Here is a 23,172-nt window from a genome sequence, read left to right as displayed (position 1 = left end):
CATGTGTTTTGCCTACATGTATGTCTGTGCATGTACGTACCTAGCACTCAAATAGTAGCTTAAACACACGCTCTTAGTCACTGAGCCAACTCTCTAGCCCCAGCTCAACACCTTCAATCTTAGTATTTGATAGGCAGAGGCAAGAGGATCTTTAATGAGTTTCAGGCTAGCCTGGAAACAATGAATTTAGGCCAGCCAGGGCTATATAGACTCTGCGTAACAATGGAGACAGTGATCAGTAACTCCCTCTGGAGATGGGTGGAGATTACACAAAACACACCCTGATTAGAAGACACAAGCATTGCTGGTGTGTGCAGTCCTCTTTAACAGTTCTTGTGTGTCTGTGTGTGATATGTGCACCCATATTAAAGTCAGAGGACATCAGGTGTCCTCCTGTATTGCTCTCTTATCCTCTTGAGACATAGTCTCAGTGAACCTGGAGCAAGCCTGAGAAATCCTGTCTCCCTTGCTCTCCCCTGCCACTGGGGTTACTTGGAACAGCAGGGGCGACAGGGATTTGAACTCAGGCCCTCTTGCTTGCATAGCAAGCTGCTCTTACCCACGGAGTCATCAGTCTTAGTTCAGGTTTCTATTGCTGTGATAAAACACCATGACCAAAAGCAACTTGGGGAGGAAAGGGTTTATTTCAGGCCGGACGGTGGTGGCACACGCCTGTAATCCCAGCACTCAGGAGGCAGAGGCAGGCGGATCTCTGTGAGTTCGAGGCCAACCTGGGCTACCAAGTGAGTTCCAGAAAAGGCGCAAAGCTACACAGAGAAACCCTGTCTCGAAAAACCAAAAAGAATTTATTTCAGTGTACAGTTCCAAGGTGCAGTTCATTGTCAAAGAAGTCAGGGCTGTAACTAGAGCAGGGTGGGGACCTGGCATGAGGAGCTGAAGCAGAAGCCATGGAGGACACTGCTTTCTTGCTTGCTCCCTGGCTTGTTCAGCCTGATTTCTTACCCAGGACCACCAGGCTGGGGTGGCCCCACCCACAATGGGCTGGGCCTTCCCATATCAATCACTAATTAGGAAAGCACTACAGGCTTCTGACAGGCCAGTCTTATGGAGGCATTTTCTCATTTGAGAGGCCCTCTTCCCAAATGACCCTAGATTGTGTCAAGCTGACAAAACACTAGCCAGCACACCATTCCCCAAGTCCCTCTTTACTACTGCTGACCAGGCCCACGGAGATGGCTCAGTGGGTAAACGTGCTTGTTGGGCAATCCTGACCACCAGAATTCAATGCCTGGAATTAACGCAGACAGAGAGAAATGACTTCCACATGTGCACTAACAAAGAAAAAAGTTTTAAAAACTAACAAAAAGGGCTGAAGGTTGGCTCAGCACTTAAGAGCTCTACTCCAGGCACCCACATAGTAGCTCACAGCTGTAACTCCAGTTGCAGAAGATCCAGTGCCCTCTTCTGACCTCCATGAACACCAGGCAAACACACAAACACGTACATAAAATAATAAATACTTCCATGAGAGAATTGTCATCTTGCTGTCAGTGGGTCTTTTTCTTTTGGTTTTTCAAGACAGGGTTTCTCTGTGTGTCTTTGGAGCCTGTTACTGGAACTCACTCTGTAGACCAGACATGTGCCACCACCGCTCAGCTCTGTTCATGGGTCTTAAATCCCTCCCCAAAGTTGCCTAATATTAGCTAAGGTCCTCTAGAACAGAACTTATAAGGCAGTCTAATAAATTCCCTTTCTATAAATATATATTTCAAGCCAGGCGACAGTGGTGATACATGCCTTTAATCCCAGCACTGGGGAGGTAGAGGCAGGTGGATCTCTGTGAGTTCGAGGCCAGCCTGGTCTACAAAGCGAGATCCAGGACAGGCTCCAAAACTACCCGGAGAAACCCTGTCTCTAAAAACAAAAAAAAAAAAGAAAAAGAAAAGAAAATTATAACCCTATATTTATCATATAAATATATAAAGGAGATTAGAATGGCTTATAATGCTGTAGCCCAAGTAGTCCAACAATAGCCATCTACAAATATAAGGTCTAAGAATTCAGTAGTTGTTCGGTTCATGAGGCTGGATGTCTCAGCTGGTCTTCATGTATGCTGGAATCCCAAAGGAGGCTCTAATGCCAGTGAAGAAATGCACCTGCCAATGAGAGCAAGAGCAAGCAGACAAGGAGCAAACTTCCCTCTTCAATGGCTTTCATGGAGGCTGCCAGCAGGTGTGGCCCAGATTAAGGGTGGACTTCTCACTTCAAATTCCTCACAGGCCTTCCAGCCCCTTGGGTTTTAGTTAATTCCAGATGTAGTCAAGTTGAAAGTCAAGAGGAGCCATCACAGCTAATCTAAGAAAAAAAGGTGGAAAACTGTGCGCATCACCACATGCCTGTCACCCCAGCACTCAGGAGGTACGGACAGAGTAAGTTCAACGCCATCCCTGGCTACATACCAAGTTCTCCATTAAACTGGGCTACAGATTTTGTCTAAAGGCAAGTGAAGGGCAACATCAGGATTTTGGCCCAGAGCCTTAGGTACTGGACATGTAGGCCACAAAGGTCAGAGGACAGCTGTTCTGGGGACTCAAACTCAGGTTATCAGGCTTGAGTGGTAAGCACTTTTACCTGCTCAATCATTTGGTTGGCTGGCTTTAAGAAATTACACTAGAGCGCTTGCCTAGTAAGCACAAGGCCCTGGGTTCGATCCTCAGCTCAAAAGCAAAAACAAAAACAAAACAACCAAACAAACACCCTACAAAGCTGGGGAGATGGCTTAGTGGAAAAATACTTACTGCTTTTGAAGAGAATCTGGGTTTAGTTCACAGCACCCACACAGCAGCCCACCACCACCTGTAACTCCAGACCTGGGGAATCTGATGCCTTCTTCTGACCTCTCTGAGCACTGTGCTTATGTGATGCATATGCATAAAATAAACCTTAAATTGTGTGTGGCTGGGTGGTGGTGCACACCTTCAATCCCAGCACTTGGTCCACACAGTGAATTCCAGGACAGCCAGAGCTGTCACACACAGAAATCTTGTTTTGTAGTGGCGCACGCCTTTAATTCTAGCACTCGGGAGGCAGAGCCAGGAGGATCTCTGAGTTTGAAGCCAGCCTGGTCTACAGAGCAAGATCCAGGACAGGAACCGAAACTACACAGAGAAACCCTGCCTCCAAAAACCAAAATTGGCTGGGTTGTGGTGGTGCACACCTTTAATCCCAGCACTTGGGAAAGCAGAGGCAGGCGGATCTCTTTGAGTTTGAGGATAGCCTGCTCTACACAGCCAGTTCTGGGACAGCTAAGACTACACAAAGAAAGCATGTCTGGGAAAAAGATGTGTACAAGGAGTGAGGACAGGCATACATACATACACCATGGCATGTTTGTGAAGGTCAGAGGACAACTTCTGGGGCTGTTTTTGTTGTTTGTTTATATGTAGTTCTGGCTGCCCTGGAACTGAGTGAGATATGCCTGCTTCTGCCTCCTGAGTGCTGGGATTAAGGCATGTCACCATGCCCCAGCGACTTAGTTTTGCTTGTACATACATAAACTTCAGCCTGGCAGTGGTGGTACATGCCTTTAGTCCCAGCACTCTGGAGGCAGAGGCAGGTGGATTTCTGTGAGTTCAAGACCAACCTGGTCTACAGAGTTCCTGGACAGCCAATGTTTTTTCTTGTTGTTTTTTTTTTGTTTTTGTTTTTTTGGTTTTTCGAGACAGGGTTTCTCTGAGTAGCTTTGTGCTTTTCCTGGGACTCACTTGGTAGCCCAGGCTGGCCTTGAACTCATAGAGATCCGCCTGGCTCTGCCTCCGGAGTGCCGGGATTAAAGGAGTGCACCACCACTGCACAGCTGGACAACCAATGTTAATACAGTGAAACCTTGTTTCAAAAAATCAAAACCAAGCATTGCTCCCCTGAAACTGGAATTAATGAGCCAAGATGTGAACACTGGGAACTAAACCTAGGTCCTCTGCAACAACAGTAAATACTCTTAACCACTCAGTCATTTCTGATGGCAGTATTTAATATCTTCCAGCAAGGAAGTCCCAGCACGTGGATCACCAGTGGAGCACTTGGCTTACATTCCATACTATTCTCGGAAGAATTATCCTCCCCCAAAATAAAGTACAGTGCTTGCCTAGTAGGTACCAGACCCTGGGTTTAATGTCTAGCATGAAACAAGAGTACTCAACTATAATAAACCACACAACAAAAACATTTCACCCTCCATTTGGGAAGTGCAAGTAAGAGGATCATTCAGTCATCCTTTGCTACATATTGATTGAGGCTAGTCTGGGCTGTGAGATCACTTCTCAGAAATAAACCACCCACCCCCCAAAAAAATCCAATTTCAGAGGCAGACAGATATCTGTGAGTTGAAGATGAGACTGTTCTTCATAGCCAGTTCCAGACCCTGTATCAAAACAAACTAACCCAAAACCCACAACAAACAAAAAACCCAAACAAGCACATTTCAGTTACAACTGGAATAGAAAAATCTGAGGTTGGGCACTGGCACATGATTATAGTCCCAACATTGGGAGGCTATTTAGGAGATCATTTTTTAAACGTTATGTGCATGAGTGTTTTGTCTGCATGCATGTCTGTGCATCACATGCCTGCCTAGTACCTGAGGAATCCAGAAGAGAAAGGTCAGATTCCCTGAATTGGAGTTATAGATGATTGTGAGCCCCTATGTGGATGCTGAGAATTTTATCAAGGAAGGTTCTTGAATCAAAGGAAGAGCAATCAGTACTCTCTTAAATACTGAACTATCCAGCTGCTGGAAGGCCCACTTTTGCCTATGAATTCTAGACTAACCCGGGCAACACGGCCATATCTTCCTTAAAAATTCATACAAAAACTAAAAAAATGTGAATATGTGAATGGTCTTAAGATTCTGGGAGTCGGGCTGGAGAGATGGCTCAGAGGTTAAGAGTGCCGACTGCTCTTCCAAAGGTTCTGAGTTCAATTCCCAGCACCCACATGGTGGCTCACAACCATCTGTAATGAGATCTGGCGCCCTCTTCTGTGTACATAATAAATAGATAAATCAAAAAAAAAAAAAATTAAGATTCTGGGAGTCACTGGCAATCAAGGTGTCTTTGTAGCCACATGAATAGGGCTTATACATGGGCTATGTACACCGTGGTGGATTGGAGCTGAGGCAGGAGGATTCAGGGCCAGTTTGGGCTATACGGGAGTACTAGTCTCAAAAACCAACCAAATAAATAACCCCAAACCAGAAGTTCATTTGTGTTGTTCTGCAGTGCTGGGAACGGAACCCAGGAACCCATGCGTGCTAGGCCAGTGCTCTACCACTGCAATGAAGTACACGCCCCCCCCCCCCGCCCCCCCAGCTACAACCGGCTACACAGTGCAGGCTCCTTACTCGGAGTTCTGATGGTTATAAGCATAACACGGTCAAATGCTCCACGGTCAAGACCAGTCCTTCAGCTTTTCTCCATCTCCACGACCAGAAAGGCTTTCAACAAAACCACATTTGAGTGCCTGGAAACCGGGGGCTCCCTGGGTTTCATCTGGAAACCTCGGACTGCACCAGCGAATCGGCCTCGCTCAGCGCCAGTCTCTCCTTTCTCTCCTTTTGCAGCACCTGCTCTTCCCACAGCGCCTGGTCCACTTGGTCATCGGTGAGCACGACGGGCTTGTACTTCTCCTCGAACAGCCTCTCATTGGCCTCAGAATGCAGCTGGTGGCGGCCGACGACGCGGAGGTGCGCAGGCAGGTGCAGAAACTCGTCATCGTTGATGTCGCAATCATGCATGCGGTTCTCCAGGATCCACCAACGGCCCAGGAACCCCACGTCGAGGACGCGGCCGGGGAAGTCGACCCAGCGAGGCTGCAGGTAGCGGCAGCGGGCCTGGTAGAGGCTGGCCTGGGCATCGAAGGGCGCCTCGTACACGAGCGAGCAGAGCCCCAGATTCACGTGGCGCAACCGCCCGCGTCCCCTCAGCCACAGCAGGCGCTGCAAGAACGCTTCCGAGTGGCGGTTGCGCGTCGCCGGCGCTAGCAGCAAGAGGGAGCCTGACGCGTCGAGCAAGGCCTCCTCGAAGGTCGCCTCGCTGGGCGCCAGGGCGCAGCACGCCGCGGCGCCGCCCAGCAGCCCCACGTACACGGCCGCGCGGCCCGGCCGGGCACGCGCTGCAGTCGCCGCGTCTCCGCACGCCTCGGCATAGTCCCGGAGCAGCGCGCGGGCCCAGGTGCCTGAGGGGAAGAAGCGCTGCGGTGACAGTGATCCAGCCACTCGGGCCACCCACCCTGCCGCCTTCTGCCACTACTCACCCAGTCGTGCCCACACCCCTGGCTTTGCCGCCGTCGCGGTACCACTCGCCTCTTCTCCCGCTTCACTGCGCCCTCCGGACCAGAATCTCTTTGGAGCGGCTGTCGCCATCCTCTTCCGGAGGTCCGTTGGCCGAGTGGAAATGCATAGTGTCCGAAAGAAAAGGGCTGGAGAGTAGCTCCTGCGCAAGCGCAAGCTGCCGGAAGTAGTTTCTCACTGGACCCCTCTAAGAGACGGACTAGCGCCGGATGTTGCCGTTGCGTGGAGGGTGGGCTCTGACGGGTAGGCTGGCCGCGCGCACGCGCACGCAGCCCGGTCCACGCCAGCTTAGGTCCTCAGGTGAGGAGGGCGGGGTGCACCTGCAGGGCCCTGACGTGGAGCTGGTGTCACTCAGTGCGTTAGGCTCAGGCAGGACTCGAGGCGGAAGCATCAGTCCTGAGGAGGGCCGTGGGACTGATGAGTTCTGTTCACAGAGCGCGATGCGGTGACGCCCCTAAAGAATCATGGCAGCGGCTGACGAACTGGCCTTCCATGGTGAGTGGGGCCCGGAAGTGGCCTGAGCTCCTACTGGCCTAGGCTAGAACCACAGGCAGCTGGGACCCAGACCCTAGGTTATGTCAAAAGCGGAAGAAACTCAGTCCTTAGGGGAGGGTAGTGAGGCAACCACAGCCCAGGTTGATGAGCAGTGCGCCAAAAGCATTTTTCAGACCCCAAACACCTTTGCCCATATTGCCTCTTCGTAGAGTTCGAGGAAGCCACAAATCTTCTGGCAGAGACCCCAGATGCAGCCACTAAAAGCCAAACTGATGCGCTGACCTCACGGGAACACGTGGCTGTGGCTGTGGGATCAGGTATTGGTTATGGAGCCGAAGAGGTGGAAGAGGGTGACAAGACATCGGTGAGTCCCCGGGCTCCCACGCCTTGCCTCTGTCCTTACCCTGGCTAAGCAGGCAGGCTCTGAAAGCCTTATCTTGTAGCTTCTACAGGAAGAAGGGCCACAGCCAAGATTCTGGACGTTTGACTATTATCAGGGCTTCTTTGATGTGGACACTTCCCAGGTAAGGGCTTGGAGTTGCTTGGGGTTCAGCTACTGTATTTGGGGCACTGAATTTGGATAGTGTGTGTGTGGTAGGGCTGGAAAGCAAAAATAGGTTACAAAGCCAGTGTCTTGGCATCTCTCCCAGTCAGGCCTTGAGGACTCCTCTTGTCTCAAGCCTCCTGTGTAGCTAGGGCCACAACTGGCACCCCTAGGCATGAATGCAGGCCCCATTAATGAGCTGGTTTGGGTTCTGGCCCGAGGCGATGGGAAGTCATAGAAGAAGTGGAACAGGAGAGGAATAAGTAGACTGAGCAGAAATGAATGTGGTCCACAGGCCAGCCTCATAACAAACCAGACCTATTGAGAGGGCACAGCCTGGAGATGGAGGGAGAACACCAGAACTTATGGACTGTCCTTACTGTGGCTGGGAGGAGAGGCTGCAAGAAGTTGAGAGGGGCTGGAGAGAAGGCTCAGTGGTTAAGAGCACTGGCTGCTCTTCCAGAAGACTCAGTTTCAGTTCCCAGCACCCACATGGCAGCTCACAACTGTCTAACTCCAGTTCCAGGGTATCTGACACCCATGGCAAAACACCAGTGCACATGAAATAGAAATAGAAGTTGAGGGAGAGGTGGCGGGACTGAAAGCCCACATTCAGAGTGGTGATATGTTCAGCAGCTAGGGGCCAAGACCACAAGCCACAGAGACAGCCCATGAACAGCCTGGAGCGGACAGCTGAACTTGTTAGAAGTCTTAAGGCTCTCATTCTGGACCCTGGCTTTGCTCTCCAGGTCTTGGACCGGATCAAAGGCTCACTGCTGCCTCACCCTGGCCACAACTTTGTGCGGCACCATCTTAGAAATCGGCCTGACCTATATGGTAAATTAAGGTTGTATGTTTGATTCAATGGAGTATTTACTCAACAAACATGGAACTGTACCAGGCCCTGAGCAGGGAAGTCAGTAAGAGGGGAATTTGTGTTTAGTTGAGGGAGACCCCAAGACAGGATGCAGAAGGCAGTAGGTAGGGCTAACTTAGAGGATGAGTGCTATTACTTAAGGAAGTCAAGAACGCCTCTGAGTAGGCAAATAAGTTTTGTTGACATTGGTGGGGAGAGGCTTAGAAGAGGACCCAGAAGATTCTGGGCTCTGTGGTGGATACACAACTGAGTTGCATGGTGGCATAGGTCACTAGAGTGTAAGGAACAGCTGGCAGGTCATGGGTAGAGGGTGAGTATATTGGTCTCACATGGTGTTGAGAAGGGATCTTGGTGAGGTATTTTTAGGATCTCCTCTGGCACTGTTGAAATTAAGGGTAGAAGCCATCAAGAACAGGCAGGGGACAGACTACAGTGGAGGCTGAGTACAGACTGGTTGGTTCTAGAGTATTCCCCACAGCCAAGAGGAGTAGGAAAGGCCAGGGTGGCTTTCTACCCAGTCTACCAAGAGCAAGTTGCCATTGGTACCCAGGAAAAGCTGGGCAGGTATGCGATCAAGGGTGTAGGGGCTCAGGACACCCACGTGAAGTTCAAACCTAAGTGTGCAGTTCAGTGCCCTGGAGCAGTTTGGGAGTGGACAGCTAAAGTGCCATTCATGAAGCCTCAGGTTTGGACAAGATCCTGCCTACAGTGGAAAAATACCAATACTATTCTACCTATAAAGAATGTTGTCAGAGAAGAGAAAAAAAGCCAAGTGCTTGAGGCACTTTGGAAGGTGTGGTCCAGAAAGACAAGATGAGCCACAGGCAGCTCCTGTCAGCAGTGATCTGGAGAGTCAATGGGGTCTGGGGTCTTACCACACTTAAAACAGGACATAGCCACCTTTCCTAGGAGTGATAGACCTGGGACTCCGTGTCCTCTTTGCAGGTCCCTTCTGGATCTGTGCTACTTTGGCCTTTGTCCTGGCGGTTACTGGCAACCTCACTTTGGTGCTTGCACAGAGGCGGGACCCCTCCATCCACTACAGCCCACAGTTTCACAAGGGTAAGCAGGTGGGTGGGCTCAGCTCCTGGCTGCCAGGGCCCCAGGGCATGTAGTGACTGCCCACATTGCATTCCTAGTGACAGTAGCAGGCATCACCATCTACTGCTATGCGTGGCTAGTGCCGCTGGCACTATGGGGCTTCCTCCGGTGGCGCCAGGGAACAAGGGAGCGCATGGGGCTGTACACCTTCCTGGAGACTGTTTGTGTCTATGGCTACTCACTTTTTGTCTTCATCCCCACCGTGGTGAGTGTAGCTTGGCTCTGGGGACTGGTGGGAGCTGCATGGCCCACCCTGTGTGGTCACCAGCTACACTTGTCACACTAGGTCCTGTGGCTTATCCCAGTGGAGTGGCTGCAGTGGCTCTTTGGAGCATTGGCCCTGGCCTTGTCGGCTGCTGGGCTGGTGTTCACCCTGTGGCCTGTTGTCCGTGAGGACACAAGGCTGGTGGCTGCAACACTGCTGTCCGTGGTGGTACTGCTTCACGCCCTCTTGGCTCTAGGCTGTAAGGTAGGGTCCGTGTGGTCCTCAGCAGGGCTGTGGAGTGGGGCTTGCTGCCACCCAACTGCACATTCACCCTCAATTCTCGCTGCAGCTGTACTTCTTCCAGCCACTGCCTCTGGAACATGTGATACCAGCACCCCAAGCCACACCTCTGTCTTCCAGTGTCCTGCTGCCCACCTCAGCCCGGTCCATGACAACCTTCTAGGAAGGCCAGGCCTGCAGGTGAGGGACAGTTTCTGTTGTGGATAAGGGTTCACCTTCTTTCCCTGGGGTCACTCCTAGGAGTCTCTCTTTTCCAGGCCAAACTCAAGGGGCTATTACCTGTCCTGCCCTCCCTGTGAAGATTGGAGGATTCTTGGACCCTGGAGACAACCCTGCTACTTTGCAGGCTTTTCTTACAAAGCAAACACTTTTATTTTCTATGCAAAGGTGATCCAGAGAATTTATATAAAGGTGGGGAGGGGCAGCCGAGCAGGGAGTATTACTGATGGATAGAAGCGCCCGGTTTCCCAGACTGCCTGTGGGCCCTCTTTCCCTGACAGGTCAGGGGGTGGCACAGGGCAGGTCCAGCCGTTGCCAGGAGTACCTGTGGTGGGCATGGGCCCAGCCTGGGCTCTGGCCACTGAGGAGGGGACTTGAGGGCAAGGGAGCAGGGGAGAAACTGCCCTTCCTTACTTGTTTGCTTTTCTTCTTTTTCTGTCTGGAGGGAGAGGTCCCTGCTAGGCCCCTTTCCAGGGATACTGTCTTGAGAGGAAGAAGTGGAGCATGGATGTGGAGTGCAACACACAGGCCTATGTTAGCTATCAGGGAGAGGATGCCCTCCTTTCTTCTGTGACAGATCCTTGAGGTTTTTGTCTGCCCCAGTGGTCTTGGGTGACTTTCCCTCTGGGCTGCCTGTTCCAGCTTTTTGGTGGAGGGGGACCTTCAGGGTTCAGGACAGGACAGTAGCAGAAAGCAGGGGCTGGAGGCCTTTGGACAGCTGGGTGTTTTGTACATTCAAGTGTGAGGTGAACCCTTTGGTGAGAGGGGGTTACGCCCGCCCTGAAGGCTCGACAGGGCCACCCCTCACCTAGAGCCTCTGGGCCTAGGGACAGGGGCTGCTGGCTGGGCCCGGCCAGCCGGGTTTCTCAGAGGGTCTGTGGGTTGACACTGGTTCTTTTCGTAAAAAAATAAAATTAAAAAAAGCAGCATGTCACGCCCATGGTGACCATGTGGCCTGGTAGTTGAACGTGAAGTCCAGCTGGCTGTGCTACCACCCCAGGTGAGGGGCAGGCGCAAGGACGGGTTGGGAGATGGGTGCTGCCAGGTCTTGTGGTAGCAGCTGCTGACCTCCTCCTGCCTGGTCAGGCGCAGCTGTGTGTGTGAGGTGGGGTGGGAGGGGCTTGCCTCTTCCAGATGTCAAAGCCAGGTCAGTGGAGAGGGCAGAACAGGATGAGGACTGCCCGACAGGATCTCATGTAAAATATGGCAGCGACACGCGCTCGGGGCCAAAGGGTGGGCTGGGGGTACTTGAGGGCAGCGACGACATCGTGTACAAAAGTGTCCAAGTTCCCATAGCAAAGAGGGCTGTGACCGGGTGTTCACGCTTCTCCAGAACAAGGGGACAGCCACCAGCTGCACTGGGTGTGGACTTCATTTGGTTTCCTGGTGCTGTCAGTACGCAGTGGTGTTGCGGCTGGAGGCACCTAGCTCCCGTAGTGCATGGTGTTGGTTGGGATGGACATGGGTGAGGCCATGGAGATGGCGGGGCCACCCATGGTGAACTGGTTGTTGACTGCATAGTGGGCACTGGAGCCACCGCTGCCTCCTTGGGCACCTGAGGAGCCTGTGGGGCAGGTCATGGGCACTGAGGAGCCAGCATGACCCCTAAGCCTGCCTGGCCCCCACTGGTAGCTTGAGCGTGTGCGCAGGCCAGGCGGGAGGCCCCCCGCCCACGGCCCCGCTACCCTGTTACCTTGGACAATGCCCGTGCTCATTATGGAGCCCATCCGGGAGTGGGTGTGATTGACAATCCCTGTGTTGGCTGCGCAGCGACAGGGAGGAGAGAAGGAGGGAGGGAGACGTCACCGCCCCCAGCCTGCCCACTCCACTCTTATGGCTGGTGTGGGAAGGGCAGATGGAGTGGTGACAGACCAAGGTGAGAGGCACACAGGGCTAGAGTCCCCAGGAAGAGGAAGAGGTGACCATGACAGCGACAGTGGTGGCAGAGGACCAAGCACTGGCTATTGAACTGGCCACTGGCACATCCCAGTCCTCCCCTGCCACGCCATATATCTTAGGAGACACTCACCTAAGGGAATCAGGTTGTTGTGACCCACACTAGAGCCGCCGGCAATAACACTGCTCAGGTCATAGGCAGTAGGCATTCCTGACCAGAAAGTGGAGTGTCAGGGGCGGAGCAAGGCAAGCTCTGGGGATCTGGGGTCTCAGCTGCCACCACAGGCCTCCAGCTGTCTGGAAATAGCATTCAGACTCACCGGCCACAGCTACCCCGCTGCTGAGATTGTAGGTACTTCCTGTGTTCCACATATTCTCGGAGGGAGATGTGTAGTGTGAGCCAGGTGGGGGTGATGGGGTCGTGCCCGTGTACCTGTGGCAGAGATTCACTGTAGGTAGAGCTGTGGGGCTCCTGGTTCCCTTCCCTCTCCCCACTAGAACCCTGCTACCTGAAAAAGGGGTTCTTCAGGTCCAGCAGGTTACTGGATTTGGAGCCTGTCTGGTCTACCTGGGCCACAATACTGATGTCATAGCTCTGTCTGGGGAATAGAGAAGGTGGCTGTGAGGCAGCTGGGTTGGTGGACCCCTGTGCCACTGCCCTATCCAGCCCTGGATGGGTGGCAGGGTGCACCTTTTGTTGGCAATAAGCAGACATGTCCCTGAGAGCGTGTCCCCGGCCTTGGCAAACAACGGTGACTGGAAGAGGCACCGGACCTGGTACCAGTGGGTCAGGGGCTCTGTTGGGGCTGTGGATAGCCACACGGTCATTCTGTCAAGAAGAGATGGGCATACTTCACTGGGTTTGCACCACCACGTGTGCCACTACCCACACACTTTGGTATCACCCCAAGGGCCTTCCCTGAGTGCTCCCCTGGGGTCTCTGGGCTAAGTCTGGCCGGACTCGAGGCAGGCACAAGCAAGCATGTGCACAGCCAATCCATGGCCATGGGGTCCCTACTCACCCTGACACCCATGAACTAAGACAAACATAAGGGACAGGCACTCAGGGTAGCTGCTGAGAAAAATGACAAGCACACCCCTCCCCCATGGTTCTCCCTGGGTTCTGGATAGGAAAAACCACCTGAGGAGTTATGACACAGCCAGGCCTGGGGGCCATAGCTACAAAGAGCCCCAGCATTGCCATACTCACATGGAGCCAATAAAAGCAACATCGAACCAGAACGCCAAGCCATGGACCAGTCCTGAATGCAGCATGTGGAATTTGAATGGGATTTCTATCCTGCAAGGCAAAGGGCATGGGCTTGCTGTAGAGCAGAGTAGGAGGGTAGCTGGGGAACAGCAGCTGGCCATGAGTGCCTAGGGGTGGTTGAGTACGTGAATGTGAGTAGTGCAGGGGCGGGAGCATGGCAGCTGGTGGGGACAGGTAGTGGTGGCCATGGGTGCCCAAGGGATGAAGGGTACCTGTGCAAATCGCCTTCTTTGGCTTCTAAGAAGTTCACTGTGTACTTGACAGATTTGGCCATCAGGATCCGGATGTCAAATGTGTCCTGCAAGATGACAGATGTGACCCAGCTTGTGCTGCAATGCCATGGAAGAAGGGAAAGCCTCAATGCCTACCCTTGTCCTCCAGGCCTGGCCATGGCACTATCCTCTGCTATCTGGCTAAATCCAGCTTGCCCTTCTCAGACTTGCTGGGAATAATACCAGAGACAGCAATTAGACTACAGCCCTCAAAATGTTGTATTAAAAGCCAGAGCTACATAGAGAAACCTTGTCTAAAAAAAAACAAAAAAAAAACAAAAAACCAAAAAAACAAAAAACCCAAAACAAAAAGAAGCCGGGGGGTGGTGCTGCACGCCTGTAATCCCAGCACTTGGGAGGCAGAGCCAGGTGGATCTCTGTGAGTTTGAGACCAGCCTGGTCTACAGAGCTAGTCCAGGACAGGCTCCAAAGCTACAGAGAAACTCTGTCTCGAAAAAAACCAAAATAAAACAAAAACAAAAACACCCCAGAGCCCTGGCACTAGACCAGGCTGGCCTCGAACTCACAGAGATCCATCTGCCTCTACCTCCTGAGTGCTGGAAGTACAGGTGTGAACTACCACACTAGGCTTTTTGTTTTTTTAATTTTCTTGAGACAGGGTCTCCTACAAAGACCAGGTTTGGCTGGAACTCAGAGATCCACTTGGATTAAAATCATCTGCCACCCAGCCTATATAATACACAAATGTGGTTGGGGATTTAGCTCAGTGGTAGAGCGCTTGCCTAGCAAGCTCAAGGCCCTGGGTTCGATCCTCAGCTCAAAAACAAACAAAACAAAAAACAAACAAACAAAAAACCCCAAAACCAAACCAAACCCAACAAATAAATTCAGAGTTCATAGTGTAACTGGGTGAAATAGCACATGAATAACAAAGTCCTGGGTGTACCCAGGCCAATGAAAGACCCTGTCTCAAAGGGGAATACACCCAAGGTTATCCACCACATGTGCCACCATGTCCTTTGATTTTTTGGGGTAGTGGTGTCATTGTTTAGTTAACCATGACTGGCCCACCACAGACATCAGAGCACACCAAGAATGAAAGGGAGGCTCAAGAGGCTGGCTGGTGTGCTGGAGATGGCTCGGGGCTACTCTCGCAGAGTCTCCTGGAGCTGAGTGGTGGTGCACACCTTTAATCCCAGCACTGCGGACACAGAGACAGGCAGATCTCTGTGGTTCCAGGCTAGCCTGGTCTACACAGAGAAACCCTGTGGGGAGTGGGCCTCATGCACTCCGCACTGAGCTAAGCCTTAGCAACCTTAGGATGACAATGTGACAGCAACCCCTATATTCCCACCTACTCAGGAAGTGTTGGTACCTTCTCACTTGGGCCTATGCTAAGCAACATTACAGAGCCTGGTGGCTCATGCCTTTAATCCCAGTACTCTGGGAGCAGAGGCATGTGAATTTCTGAGTTTGAAGCCAGCCTTGTCTTTATATAGTGAGTTCCAAACCTACAGGGCCACATAGTGAGACTCTGTTTCAAAAAACAAAAATGACAGGCGGTGGTGGCGCACATCTTTAATCCCAGCACTCGGGAGGCAGAGGCAGGTGGATCTCTGTGAGTTCGAGGCCAGCGTGGGCTACAGAGTGAATTCCAGGAAAGGTGCAAAGTTACACAGAGAAATCCTGTCTCAAAGAAGAAGAAGGAAAAAAAATACCCAGCTGGTTCAGCAGATGAAGTCACTTGATGTGCAGGCCTGGCTATCTGAGTTCAATCCCTGGAACTCATGTAAAAGTGGTGAGAACCAACATATATGTTGCCAAGCAACACACATAAATTTAAAAGATGAATTCAGAGTGTGGTAGTTAGGGCACACCTTTAATCCCAGCACTAAGAAGGCAGAGACAGGTGGATCTCTGAGTTTGAGGCCAGCCAGGGCCACAGAGTGAGACCCTGTCTCAAACTAACAAAAAACAAAAAAAGGTGAGTTCAGCCTCAGTGGCACATGCCTGTACATTCAGCACTTGGGAGGCTGAGGTGATGAGACTGGAAGTTTAAACCAGCCTGGGCTACACAATGAGTTCCAGGTCAACCTAGGTTAGTGAGACTCCTATCTAAAGAGAAGAGAAAGCTGAAGAGCAAGTGAAGAGAAGGGACTGCACTGGAAGACTGCGTACTTGGAAAGAGTTTCAGATTCATCTGCTAGATGTGGTGACACAAACCTATAAGGCCAGTGTGCACTGTGAAATGTGGTAGTCTCTAAAGGACAAAGAATCATCTTGCTGAAGTGACTGACTACTGTACATACATCTTGATTCCAGAAGAGAAAGAGACGGAGACAGAAATCTCACTAAGAGAGACACACTGTCCGAGAGTCTCCCAGACTAGTGAAAAAAAGAAAAAGACGTTAAGGCTTGGGGAGACTGAAGAGCCAGGCTAAGCACTGGAATTAAAAGATAAAACATTTCGGGTTGGGGATTTAGCTCAGTGGAAGAGCACTTGCCTCAAGTGCAAGGCCCTGGGTTCGATCCTCAGCTCAAAAAAAAAAAAGAAACATTTCATCATGTTCATCAAAAGGAGAAACTCTGTGTGGTGGTGGCACACGCCTTTAATCCTAGCACTAAGGAAGCACACGGATCTGAGTTCAAGGCCTTCCTGGTCTACAGAGCAAGGTCCAGGAAAGGCACCAAAGCTACACAGAGAAACCCTGTCTCAAAAACCAAAAAAGACACAACTGAAGAAAATGTCCTTGCACAATTATTGGGTAAAAACAGACTAAAACTTTAAAGCAAATGGTAATATAAAGATTTCATAATGACAAAAGGACTAATCCAGCAGGATGTTATAATAATTCTAGACCTATATGCACTTAATAAACACTTTTTTTTAACTAAAATTTTTTTTTTAAGATTTATTTATTTACTATGTATACAGTGTTCTGCCTACATATACCCTTGCAGGTAAGAAGAGGGCACCAGATCTCATTACAGATGGTTGTGAGTCACCATGTGACTGCTGGGAATTGAACTCAGGACCTGTGGAAAAGCAGTCAGTGCTCTTAACCACTGAACCATCTCTATAGCCCTATAACATACTTTCAAAATATATAGAGCAAAAACTATAAGGCCGAAATGGAAAAAATTGGAAAAAATATCCCAATCAAAATAATGAGAAAAAAAAACAACCTAAGTATTTAGTAAAGTAGATGGGGGGGGGTCAGGCCCAGTACACAATTTAATCTCAGCACTTGAAAGGATCTTTGTGATTTCAAGGACAATTTGAGTTCTCCATAGTGAGACCCTGTCATAAAGAAGGTAAATAGACTTTACCAGGATGATTACCTACCTGACATGGATATAGGGCTGTACTAAGCAACGACTGACATCTTTTTCTTGTTTTTCGAGACAGAATCTCACTGTGCAGTCCTGGAATTCACTGTGTAGACCAGGCTAACTTTGAACTCAAGAGATCCTCCTGCCTCTGCCTTCTAAGTGCTGGGATTAAAGGCTGCACCACCATACCCTGTTGACATTCATTTCTTCTAAGTACACACAAAGCATTAGCTGAGCACTGCACACTAGACTTTGAGCAAGTCTCAACTGTCCAAGATCTGAAAATATTCAGTGCATGCATGTTCTTTGATGACAGAGAGATGGAGATATAGTAATATACCAATTATGCTACTCTTTGAGGAACCAACCGCTTAATAAATATGCATCTGCAAGCACACATTTGAGAGCTAAGACTTTTTTCTACGCCCCCCTGACTTTTCTTTTCCCTTGTTTTTTTGGATAGTTTCTCTGTGTAGCTTTCGCTGTCCTGGAACTCACTCTGTAGACTGGGCTGGCCTTGAACTCACAGAAATCCACCTGCTTCTGCCTTCCAAGTGCTGAAATTAAAGACCCCTACCCTGCTTAAGACTTTTTTCTTGATTCAGGCAGAGCTCTGAGTTCCAGGCCAGGCAGTGTACATAGTGAGAGCCTGTTTCAAATAAATAAAATTTAATTATTTAAAAAATCTTTTTGAGAAAGATTTACTTATTTGATGTCTTTGAAATTTTATTTCTATTGGATATATGTCAATGCCCTGGTATTGGATTCCCTGGAACTGGAGTTGTGGGTGTAACCCACCACATGGGTTCTGGGAACTGAACCCGGCCCTCTGCAAGAGTTATAAGTGCTCTTAAGTGCTAAGTCATCTCTCCAGCCCCCAATTTACTAATTTTTATTTTTGGTGTGTTTTCTTGTATATAAAGATACATGTACACGAAATGCCTGTGGAAGGCAAAAGAGAGCATCTGATCCCCTATAACTGGAGCTGCCACGGTCCACTAAAGAGCCACTAGTACCCTCTACTCTTCTTCTGCAGAGATAGCTCAGAGGTTAAGAGCACTGGCTGCTCTTAGAGGACTTAGGTTCAATTCCCAGCACCCACAAGGCAACTCACAACCCCTGGAACTCCAGTCCCACGGGATCCAACACCCTCTCCTGGTGTCTGTGGGCACTGCACACAGGTAGCACACAGACATATAAATGCAGGCAAAACACCTACCCAAGCAAAAAAAATTTTTATTTAGTTACTTTATGTGTGTGGATTTTTTTGTTTGTTTGGTTTTTTTTTTGAGACAGGGTTTCTCTGTGTAGCCTTGGCTGTCCTCAACTCTGTAGCCCAGGCTGGCCTCGAACTCAAAGAGATCCACCTGGCTCTGCCTCCCAAGTGCTGGGATTAAAGGTGTGTGTCACCACTGCCTGGCTTGTGTGTGGATGTTTTATCTGGATCTAAGTTTATACACCACAGTGTCTGATGCCCCATTATGGATGGCTGCAAACTGCCATGTGGATGCTGGGAATTGAATCCAGGTCCTCTGATGTCTTCTAGAAGAGTACCCAGTACTCTTAACCACTGAGACAGCTCTCCAATTTTTCTTTCCTTAATTGCATTTGTCCTCTCTGTCTTTCTTTCTGTGTATGTTCACTTGAATGCAGGTGCCCTCAGAGGCCCCTGGACCTGAAGTTACAGGCCATTGTGAGCCACTGATACGGTGCTGGGAACCAAACTCAGATCCTCTGCAAGAACAGTGGGTGCCTGTAACTGCTGAGTCATCTCTCCATCCCTGTTACCTTTTACCATGTTTTTATGAGAGAGATCCTATGCCAGCTTGGATCTCCTGATTGCCATGCTTCTTCCACCTGCATGTAGGGTTGCAGGCATGGACCATAATGCCTACTGAGATTCTTTTTTTTTTTTTTTTTTAAAGATTTATTTATTTAATATACACTGGTGTTTTGCCTGTATATATACTCATGTGAGTGTGTCAGGGTCTCTGGAACTGGAGTTACAGTTGTGAGCTGCCATGTGGGGGCTGGGAATTGAACACCAGTCCTTTGGTAGTGCTCCTAACTGCTGAGCCAGCTCTCCACCTATTTAGTTCTTGATTACCGAACCATGACTTTATGTATTATTCAATCAAACAAGTTTCTCCAAAACCATCCAGCTGGTTGGTGCATGTGCTTTGCAGAGGGCGTGAGGGGTGACAAAAGCAGGGGTTTCTAGATCCCAGACCTTGGGCGAGGCCTTGGTGAAGCGTAACCTCATCAGTCTAGCAGTGCCCTGTATACACTACTCACCACCACAGGTTGCCGGAAGTACTCATCCACAGCGGCGCCTCGGAGGGCTGACAGGTCCACTCCATGGAAGGATGGCTGGTACCTGTGGAAATCAAATCCCCAACCCCACCCTGAGGTCACCAGTAGCAAGAGAGGCAGGTGGAGTCACCTGCTTTCTTTCCTAGCTGGCTCTCATCTAGCCCATGTCCTTCAGATCCTACTGAGGGGGAAGAGAAAAAAGAGGAAAGACAAGGGCCCACCTGAGGACTGGGTCCATCCCCAAGCAGGCAGGCCCCATGGCCTGGCCGGGACCCCCAGGGCGCACTCACCAGAAGTTGGCTTTGGTGAACTGCTCCATGTAGAGCTGTTCATCGGTGAAGGGTGCGAGGTGGACGTCACCAATGGTGGGGAACATGTTTCCTGGGAGTGGGTGGGGGCAGGGAGGAGTGCTGTTGTCAGAGTAGCACTCCCTGCAAGGCTGGGTCGAGCTTCCAGAACACCCTGAGATCCCCAGTCATGGACCGACCAACCTACCTTCCTACCCACCTTCCTTCCATCTATCATCCATCCATCCATCCAGCCCACAGCATGCAGCACCTTTGGTCTGTGGCCTCTAGAAATGTGTGAACTGTACCATAGCTAGAATTAAAACTGAAGTGGCTTACTGCTTCATTTTGTGGTGCTGGGGACAGAACTCAGTGACCCTGAGTTTAACTCTCACACATAGTTTTTTTTTTTTTTTGCTTTAGTTTTTTTCGGGTGGGGTGGGAAGAAAGGAGAATAAGCTCACATTTAACCCAGGCAGGCCTTAAACTCCTGACTAAGCCTCCACCCAGGTGTTGGAATTACAGGTGTACACTATCACCCTAGCTTGTTTGTCTTTCTGAGATGGAGTCTTGCTGCATCAGGTTTCCAGATGCTGGGATCTCAAGAGTGTGCCACCATATGGATATCAGGATTAATCCTGATAGAACAGCAGCCTTTTTCTTCCTTCCCCTTTTTTTTTTTTTTGGTTTTTTGAGACAGGGTTTTTCTGTGTAGCTTTGCGCCTTTCCTAGATCTTGCGCTGTAGACCAGGCTAGCCTGAACTCACGGAGATCCACCTGCCTCTGCCTCCTGAGTGCTGGGATTAAAGGTGTGCGCCACCACCGCCTGGCCTTCCTTTCTTTCTTTTCTTTCAAATGTTTTGTATTTTGAGACAAAAGTTTCTCTGGGTAGCCCTGGCTGTCCTGGAACTCACTTTGTAGACCAGGCTGGCCTTGAACTCATGGAGATCCACTTGCCTCTGCCTCCCAAGTGCTGTGATTAAAGGCGTATGGCACCACCTCAGAGGCTTTTTTCTTTGGTGACTTGATTTTTTTCAACTGATCCACAAATCAGTTAAAAAATCTCCCTATGTAGAGCTGGAGAGATGGCTCAGGTCAAGAGCACCGGCTGCTCTTCCAGAGTACCTGAGTTCAATTCCCAGCAACCACACGGTGGCTCTCAACCATCTATAATAAGATCTGGTGCCCTCTTCTGGCCTACAGGCACATATGCAGGTGGAACACTGTGTACAGAATAAATAAATCATTAAAAAAAAGAAAAATCTCCTTATGTAGAGCCAAGGCACTTGGATCAGTTAACTAGGGTCAGTTTATCTCCTACCAGTTTCTATGCTCATCAACACACTTGCTCTCATCTCACTGGCCCTCACCTATCCCAAGAAGTAAGTGGGCCTGTCCCTTTGTCCCAACATTAGCACTGGGGAGCAAGAAAGGGCATACTAGAGCCTCTTGGTGTCCAGTGTACCTGGACTGCTCCAGACAGAGTGTTTGGGGGTTAAGCTACATCACTCAGTCATGACTGCCCAAATACCAGGCTTGGCATGGGACTGGAACATAAGTAGAGGGGTCCTCCTCTGAGACTCATGAATAAGCAAAATGAGGCTAGGCTGGTAGCAGGGAGAAGCAGATATGAGGAAGGCAAGACTGCACAGGATGAATACATGGCCTGCAGATGTGGGCCTCCCTCACAATTCACACTAGCTTAGAATGCTCAACGGTGGCCATGGGGTGATAGAGGCAAGTGGGCTATCACGTAAGAAACCCATTTCTGGCCCCTTTAATCCTCAAAGGGGCTTCTGAATGGTTGAAAACCACCTCAGAGGAATCTCTAGCCTACACCCTGCCTGGCCTCACAAAAGGGCCAGCTGTTTCCATCCCACAGGCTTAGCCACTAATAAGGATAGAGGGGAGGGAAGGAAGACCCAGAGCAGCCTAGAGTCCCACTCTTTAGTTATTTTTTTATTTTTGGAGCTGAGGATCGAACCCAAGGCCTTGCGCTTGCTAGGCAAGAGCTCTACCACTGAACTACATCCCCACCCCCTTAGAGTCCCACTCTTACACACGGAGAACTGTGGCCATATCCTGCCTACAGGAAGTGAGCCAATGTTGGCTCCTAGGGAGAGGAGTCATGGAATCAGCATTCACCAAGGCTGTCAGCAGTACCTGCCTGGTTGCTAATCTCTACTTGAGGCTACTTCTAGGCCAGGGTCCCAGAGCTCCCACAAATGCATATACACCTATGCCTTTAAAGAACTATTCAGATACAGGCATCCCCAGAACTCATCAGAGAAATGGACTGCACTACTGTGCTCAGAGCAGAGTACAGATCCCAGTACAAACAGGCAGGTGTGAACATGCCATTTGGTGCAGGAACTCAACCAGAGGTATGGTATGGACATTCAGCCAGGAACATGGACAGGAAATGAAATATATCCACAGGCCCTTACACATACATGTACATACACCTACACAGAGGTGTAAACCCACCCACATGCCTTCACACAAACCATACTCCTCAGTGCACGCCTACCTGCATATTTACCCTCAGATCTCACACCTTCACAAACACGCATCTACCACCCCCAGACTTTAACATGTAAACACACACATCCTTAAACACCAAATAAAACACCACACAGCCAACACCCTCAGATATGCACACATATCTACACCATCCATAGACTCTCACCATCCACACTTTCACTCAAGAACACACATCCATAAACCTGTGCATACACCTTCATGTGAATACCACACACAGAAACACAAATGTACAACCCCATCCACACACCTGTATATATTCCCATACACACATGCATCACCTGCAACCTTAGGCGTGCACTCATTCCCACCTTCCCACTTCTTATCTCTTAGGAGAGTAGGCTGGCCCCAAAGCCCTGGGTAAGGTTTCCAGTTTGGGGATTAACAACCCTTAGGAGACCACCAGTGATAGAGTTCAGCCCATCCCTGGACTCCCATCTCTGTCCTATTAGGGGCGGCTCTGGGGGTTTACTGGGGGCTTGTCAATACCAGGTGGGGTGAGTGGAACTCTTGTTTGGGATCTGAGGATCCAGAAGCCATAGACAGCAGGTTTGGTTAGGGTAGGAGGAAAGAAAACCCCCACTCTCTGTAGATCACTGACAGACAAGGGCACAAGTAACCACCTATAAACTGCTGGTAGCCGTGGGCTTGCCCAGGGACCACCTACTGTGGTTGAAAGGCTTAGCAACAGCCTCAGTGCTCCTGAGCATGGGACACTCACCACTGGGCTTCAGGTACTTTTTGGCATGGAGGTAGCTCTCAAGCATGCGTTCATTGAAGAGCATGTAGCCCATAGGCTCTGAGATGATAATGTCCACTTGCTCAGGCAATGAGACCTCCTCTACCTTGCCAGGGATGACCACGATACGGTCTGTCAGGTTGTTACTCTTCACCAGGACCTGTAGGAGGTGGAAGAAGGCTCCCTGTACTTGCTTGGTATAGGTCCTCCTCAACCCCAAGAATGGCTCATGAACCGTCTCTGCTCATACCTCTGCTTTTCCTGTGGACACACTAATCATGGGGAAAGAGCTCCTGTGGCCCAGCCTCAGACACCAATGTCCCTGCTGCTGGGGGAAGTGCTTACCCCCAGAGCTAGAGCCTAGTCCTGGCAAGCTGTCTTTCACACACAGTGAGGGCCTGATAGAAGGGATATGTATCAGGGGACTTACGTGTTACGAGAAGGAAGAGGCAGTTGGTTAGGAGATACTGAACTAACGTGGAAGCCCTGTACAAGTGCTGCACTGAGACTCA

The 23,172-nt window shown here is 50.2% G+C and overlaps 3 protein-coding genes across 8 annotated transcripts in view; 1 reads left to right on the top strand and 2 right to left on the bottom strand.

Annotated features, from left to right (window-relative positions):
* Positions 1-5,288: 5,288 nt before the first annotated feature.
* Timm29 (translocase of inner mitochondrial membrane 29) lies at positions 5,289-7,777 on the bottom strand. Its single transcript, XM_036191843.1, has 2 exons — positions 6,271-7,777; positions 5,289-6,192 (listed from the first exon to the last, which is right to left on the bottom strand). Exons 1-2 carry the CDS (start codon positions 6,377-6,379, stop codon positions 5,504-5,506), a joined length of 798 nt encoding a protein of 265 aa, XP_036047736.1. The 5' UTR covers positions 6,380-7,777; the 3' UTR covers positions 5,289-5,503.
* Positions 6,519-13,763, top strand: Yipf2 (Yip1 domain family member 2). 4 transcript variants are annotated; one of them, XM_036191840.1, is made up of 10 exons: positions 6,523-6,607; positions 6,742-6,802; positions 7,012-7,166; positions 7,246-7,326; positions 8,096-8,183; positions 9,169-9,285; positions 9,363-9,529; positions 9,611-9,793; positions 9,879-10,009; positions 10,087-10,999. In XM_036191840.1, the coding sequence occupies exons 2-9, from the start codon at positions 6,772-6,774 to the stop codon at positions 9,990-9,992; spliced, it is 936 nt and encodes a 311-aa protein (XP_036047733.1). In that variant the 5' UTR covers positions 6,523-6,607; positions 6,742-6,771; the 3' UTR covers positions 9,993-10,009; positions 10,087-10,999. The 4 variants fall into 4 exon arrangements, with proteins under 4 accessions (XP_036047734.1, XP_036047732.1, XP_036047735.1 ...); XM_036191841.1 differs by lacking the exon at positions 10,087-10,999 and adding an exon at positions 13,479-13,763 and having other exon boundaries at positions 6,519-6,802; XM_036191839.1 differs by having other exon boundaries at positions 6,519-6,802.
* The window catches only part of Carm1 (coactivator associated arginine methyltransferase 1), a 50,957-nt gene continuing 35,668 nt past the window's right edge, over positions 7,884-23,172 (bottom strand). The window contains exons 6-16 of one of the 3 annotated variants that reach the window (XM_036191836.1): positions 22,643-22,820; positions 19,384-19,474; positions 19,076-19,157; positions 13,427-13,512; positions 13,155-13,244; positions 12,636-12,773; positions 12,454-12,543; positions 12,265-12,377; positions 12,078-12,155; positions 11,742-11,810; positions 10,178-11,612 (exon numbers count right to left, since the gene is read on the bottom strand). In XM_036191836.1, the coding sequence (XP_036047729.1) occupies positions 11,473-11,612; positions 11,742-11,810; positions 12,078-12,155; positions 12,265-12,377; positions 12,454-12,543; positions 12,636-12,773; positions 13,155-13,244; positions 13,427-13,512; positions 19,076-19,157; positions 19,384-19,474; positions 22,643-22,820 (1,155 nt within the window). In that variant the 3' untranslated portion in view covers positions 10,178-11,472. Of the gene's footprint in view, positions 11,811-12,077; positions 12,156-12,264; positions 12,378-12,453; positions 12,544-12,635; positions 12,774-13,154; positions 13,245-13,426; positions 13,513-19,075; positions 19,158-19,383; positions 19,475-22,642; positions 22,821-23,172 lie in introns of all 3 variants that reach the window. The other 2 variants (XM_036191835.1, XM_036191837.1) reach the window with 2 other exon arrangements.

This window comes from Onychomys torridus, chromosome 7 (assembly GCF_903995425.1).
Source record: "Onychomys torridus chromosome 7, mOncTor1.1, whole genome shotgun sequence".
NCBI classification, from domain to species: Eukaryota; Metazoa; Chordata; class Mammalia; order Rodentia; family Cricetidae; genus Onychomys; species Onychomys torridus.
The sequence above is the reverse complement of the archived record's forward strand: the minus strand, read 5'-3'. Positions and strand labels throughout refer to the sequence as shown.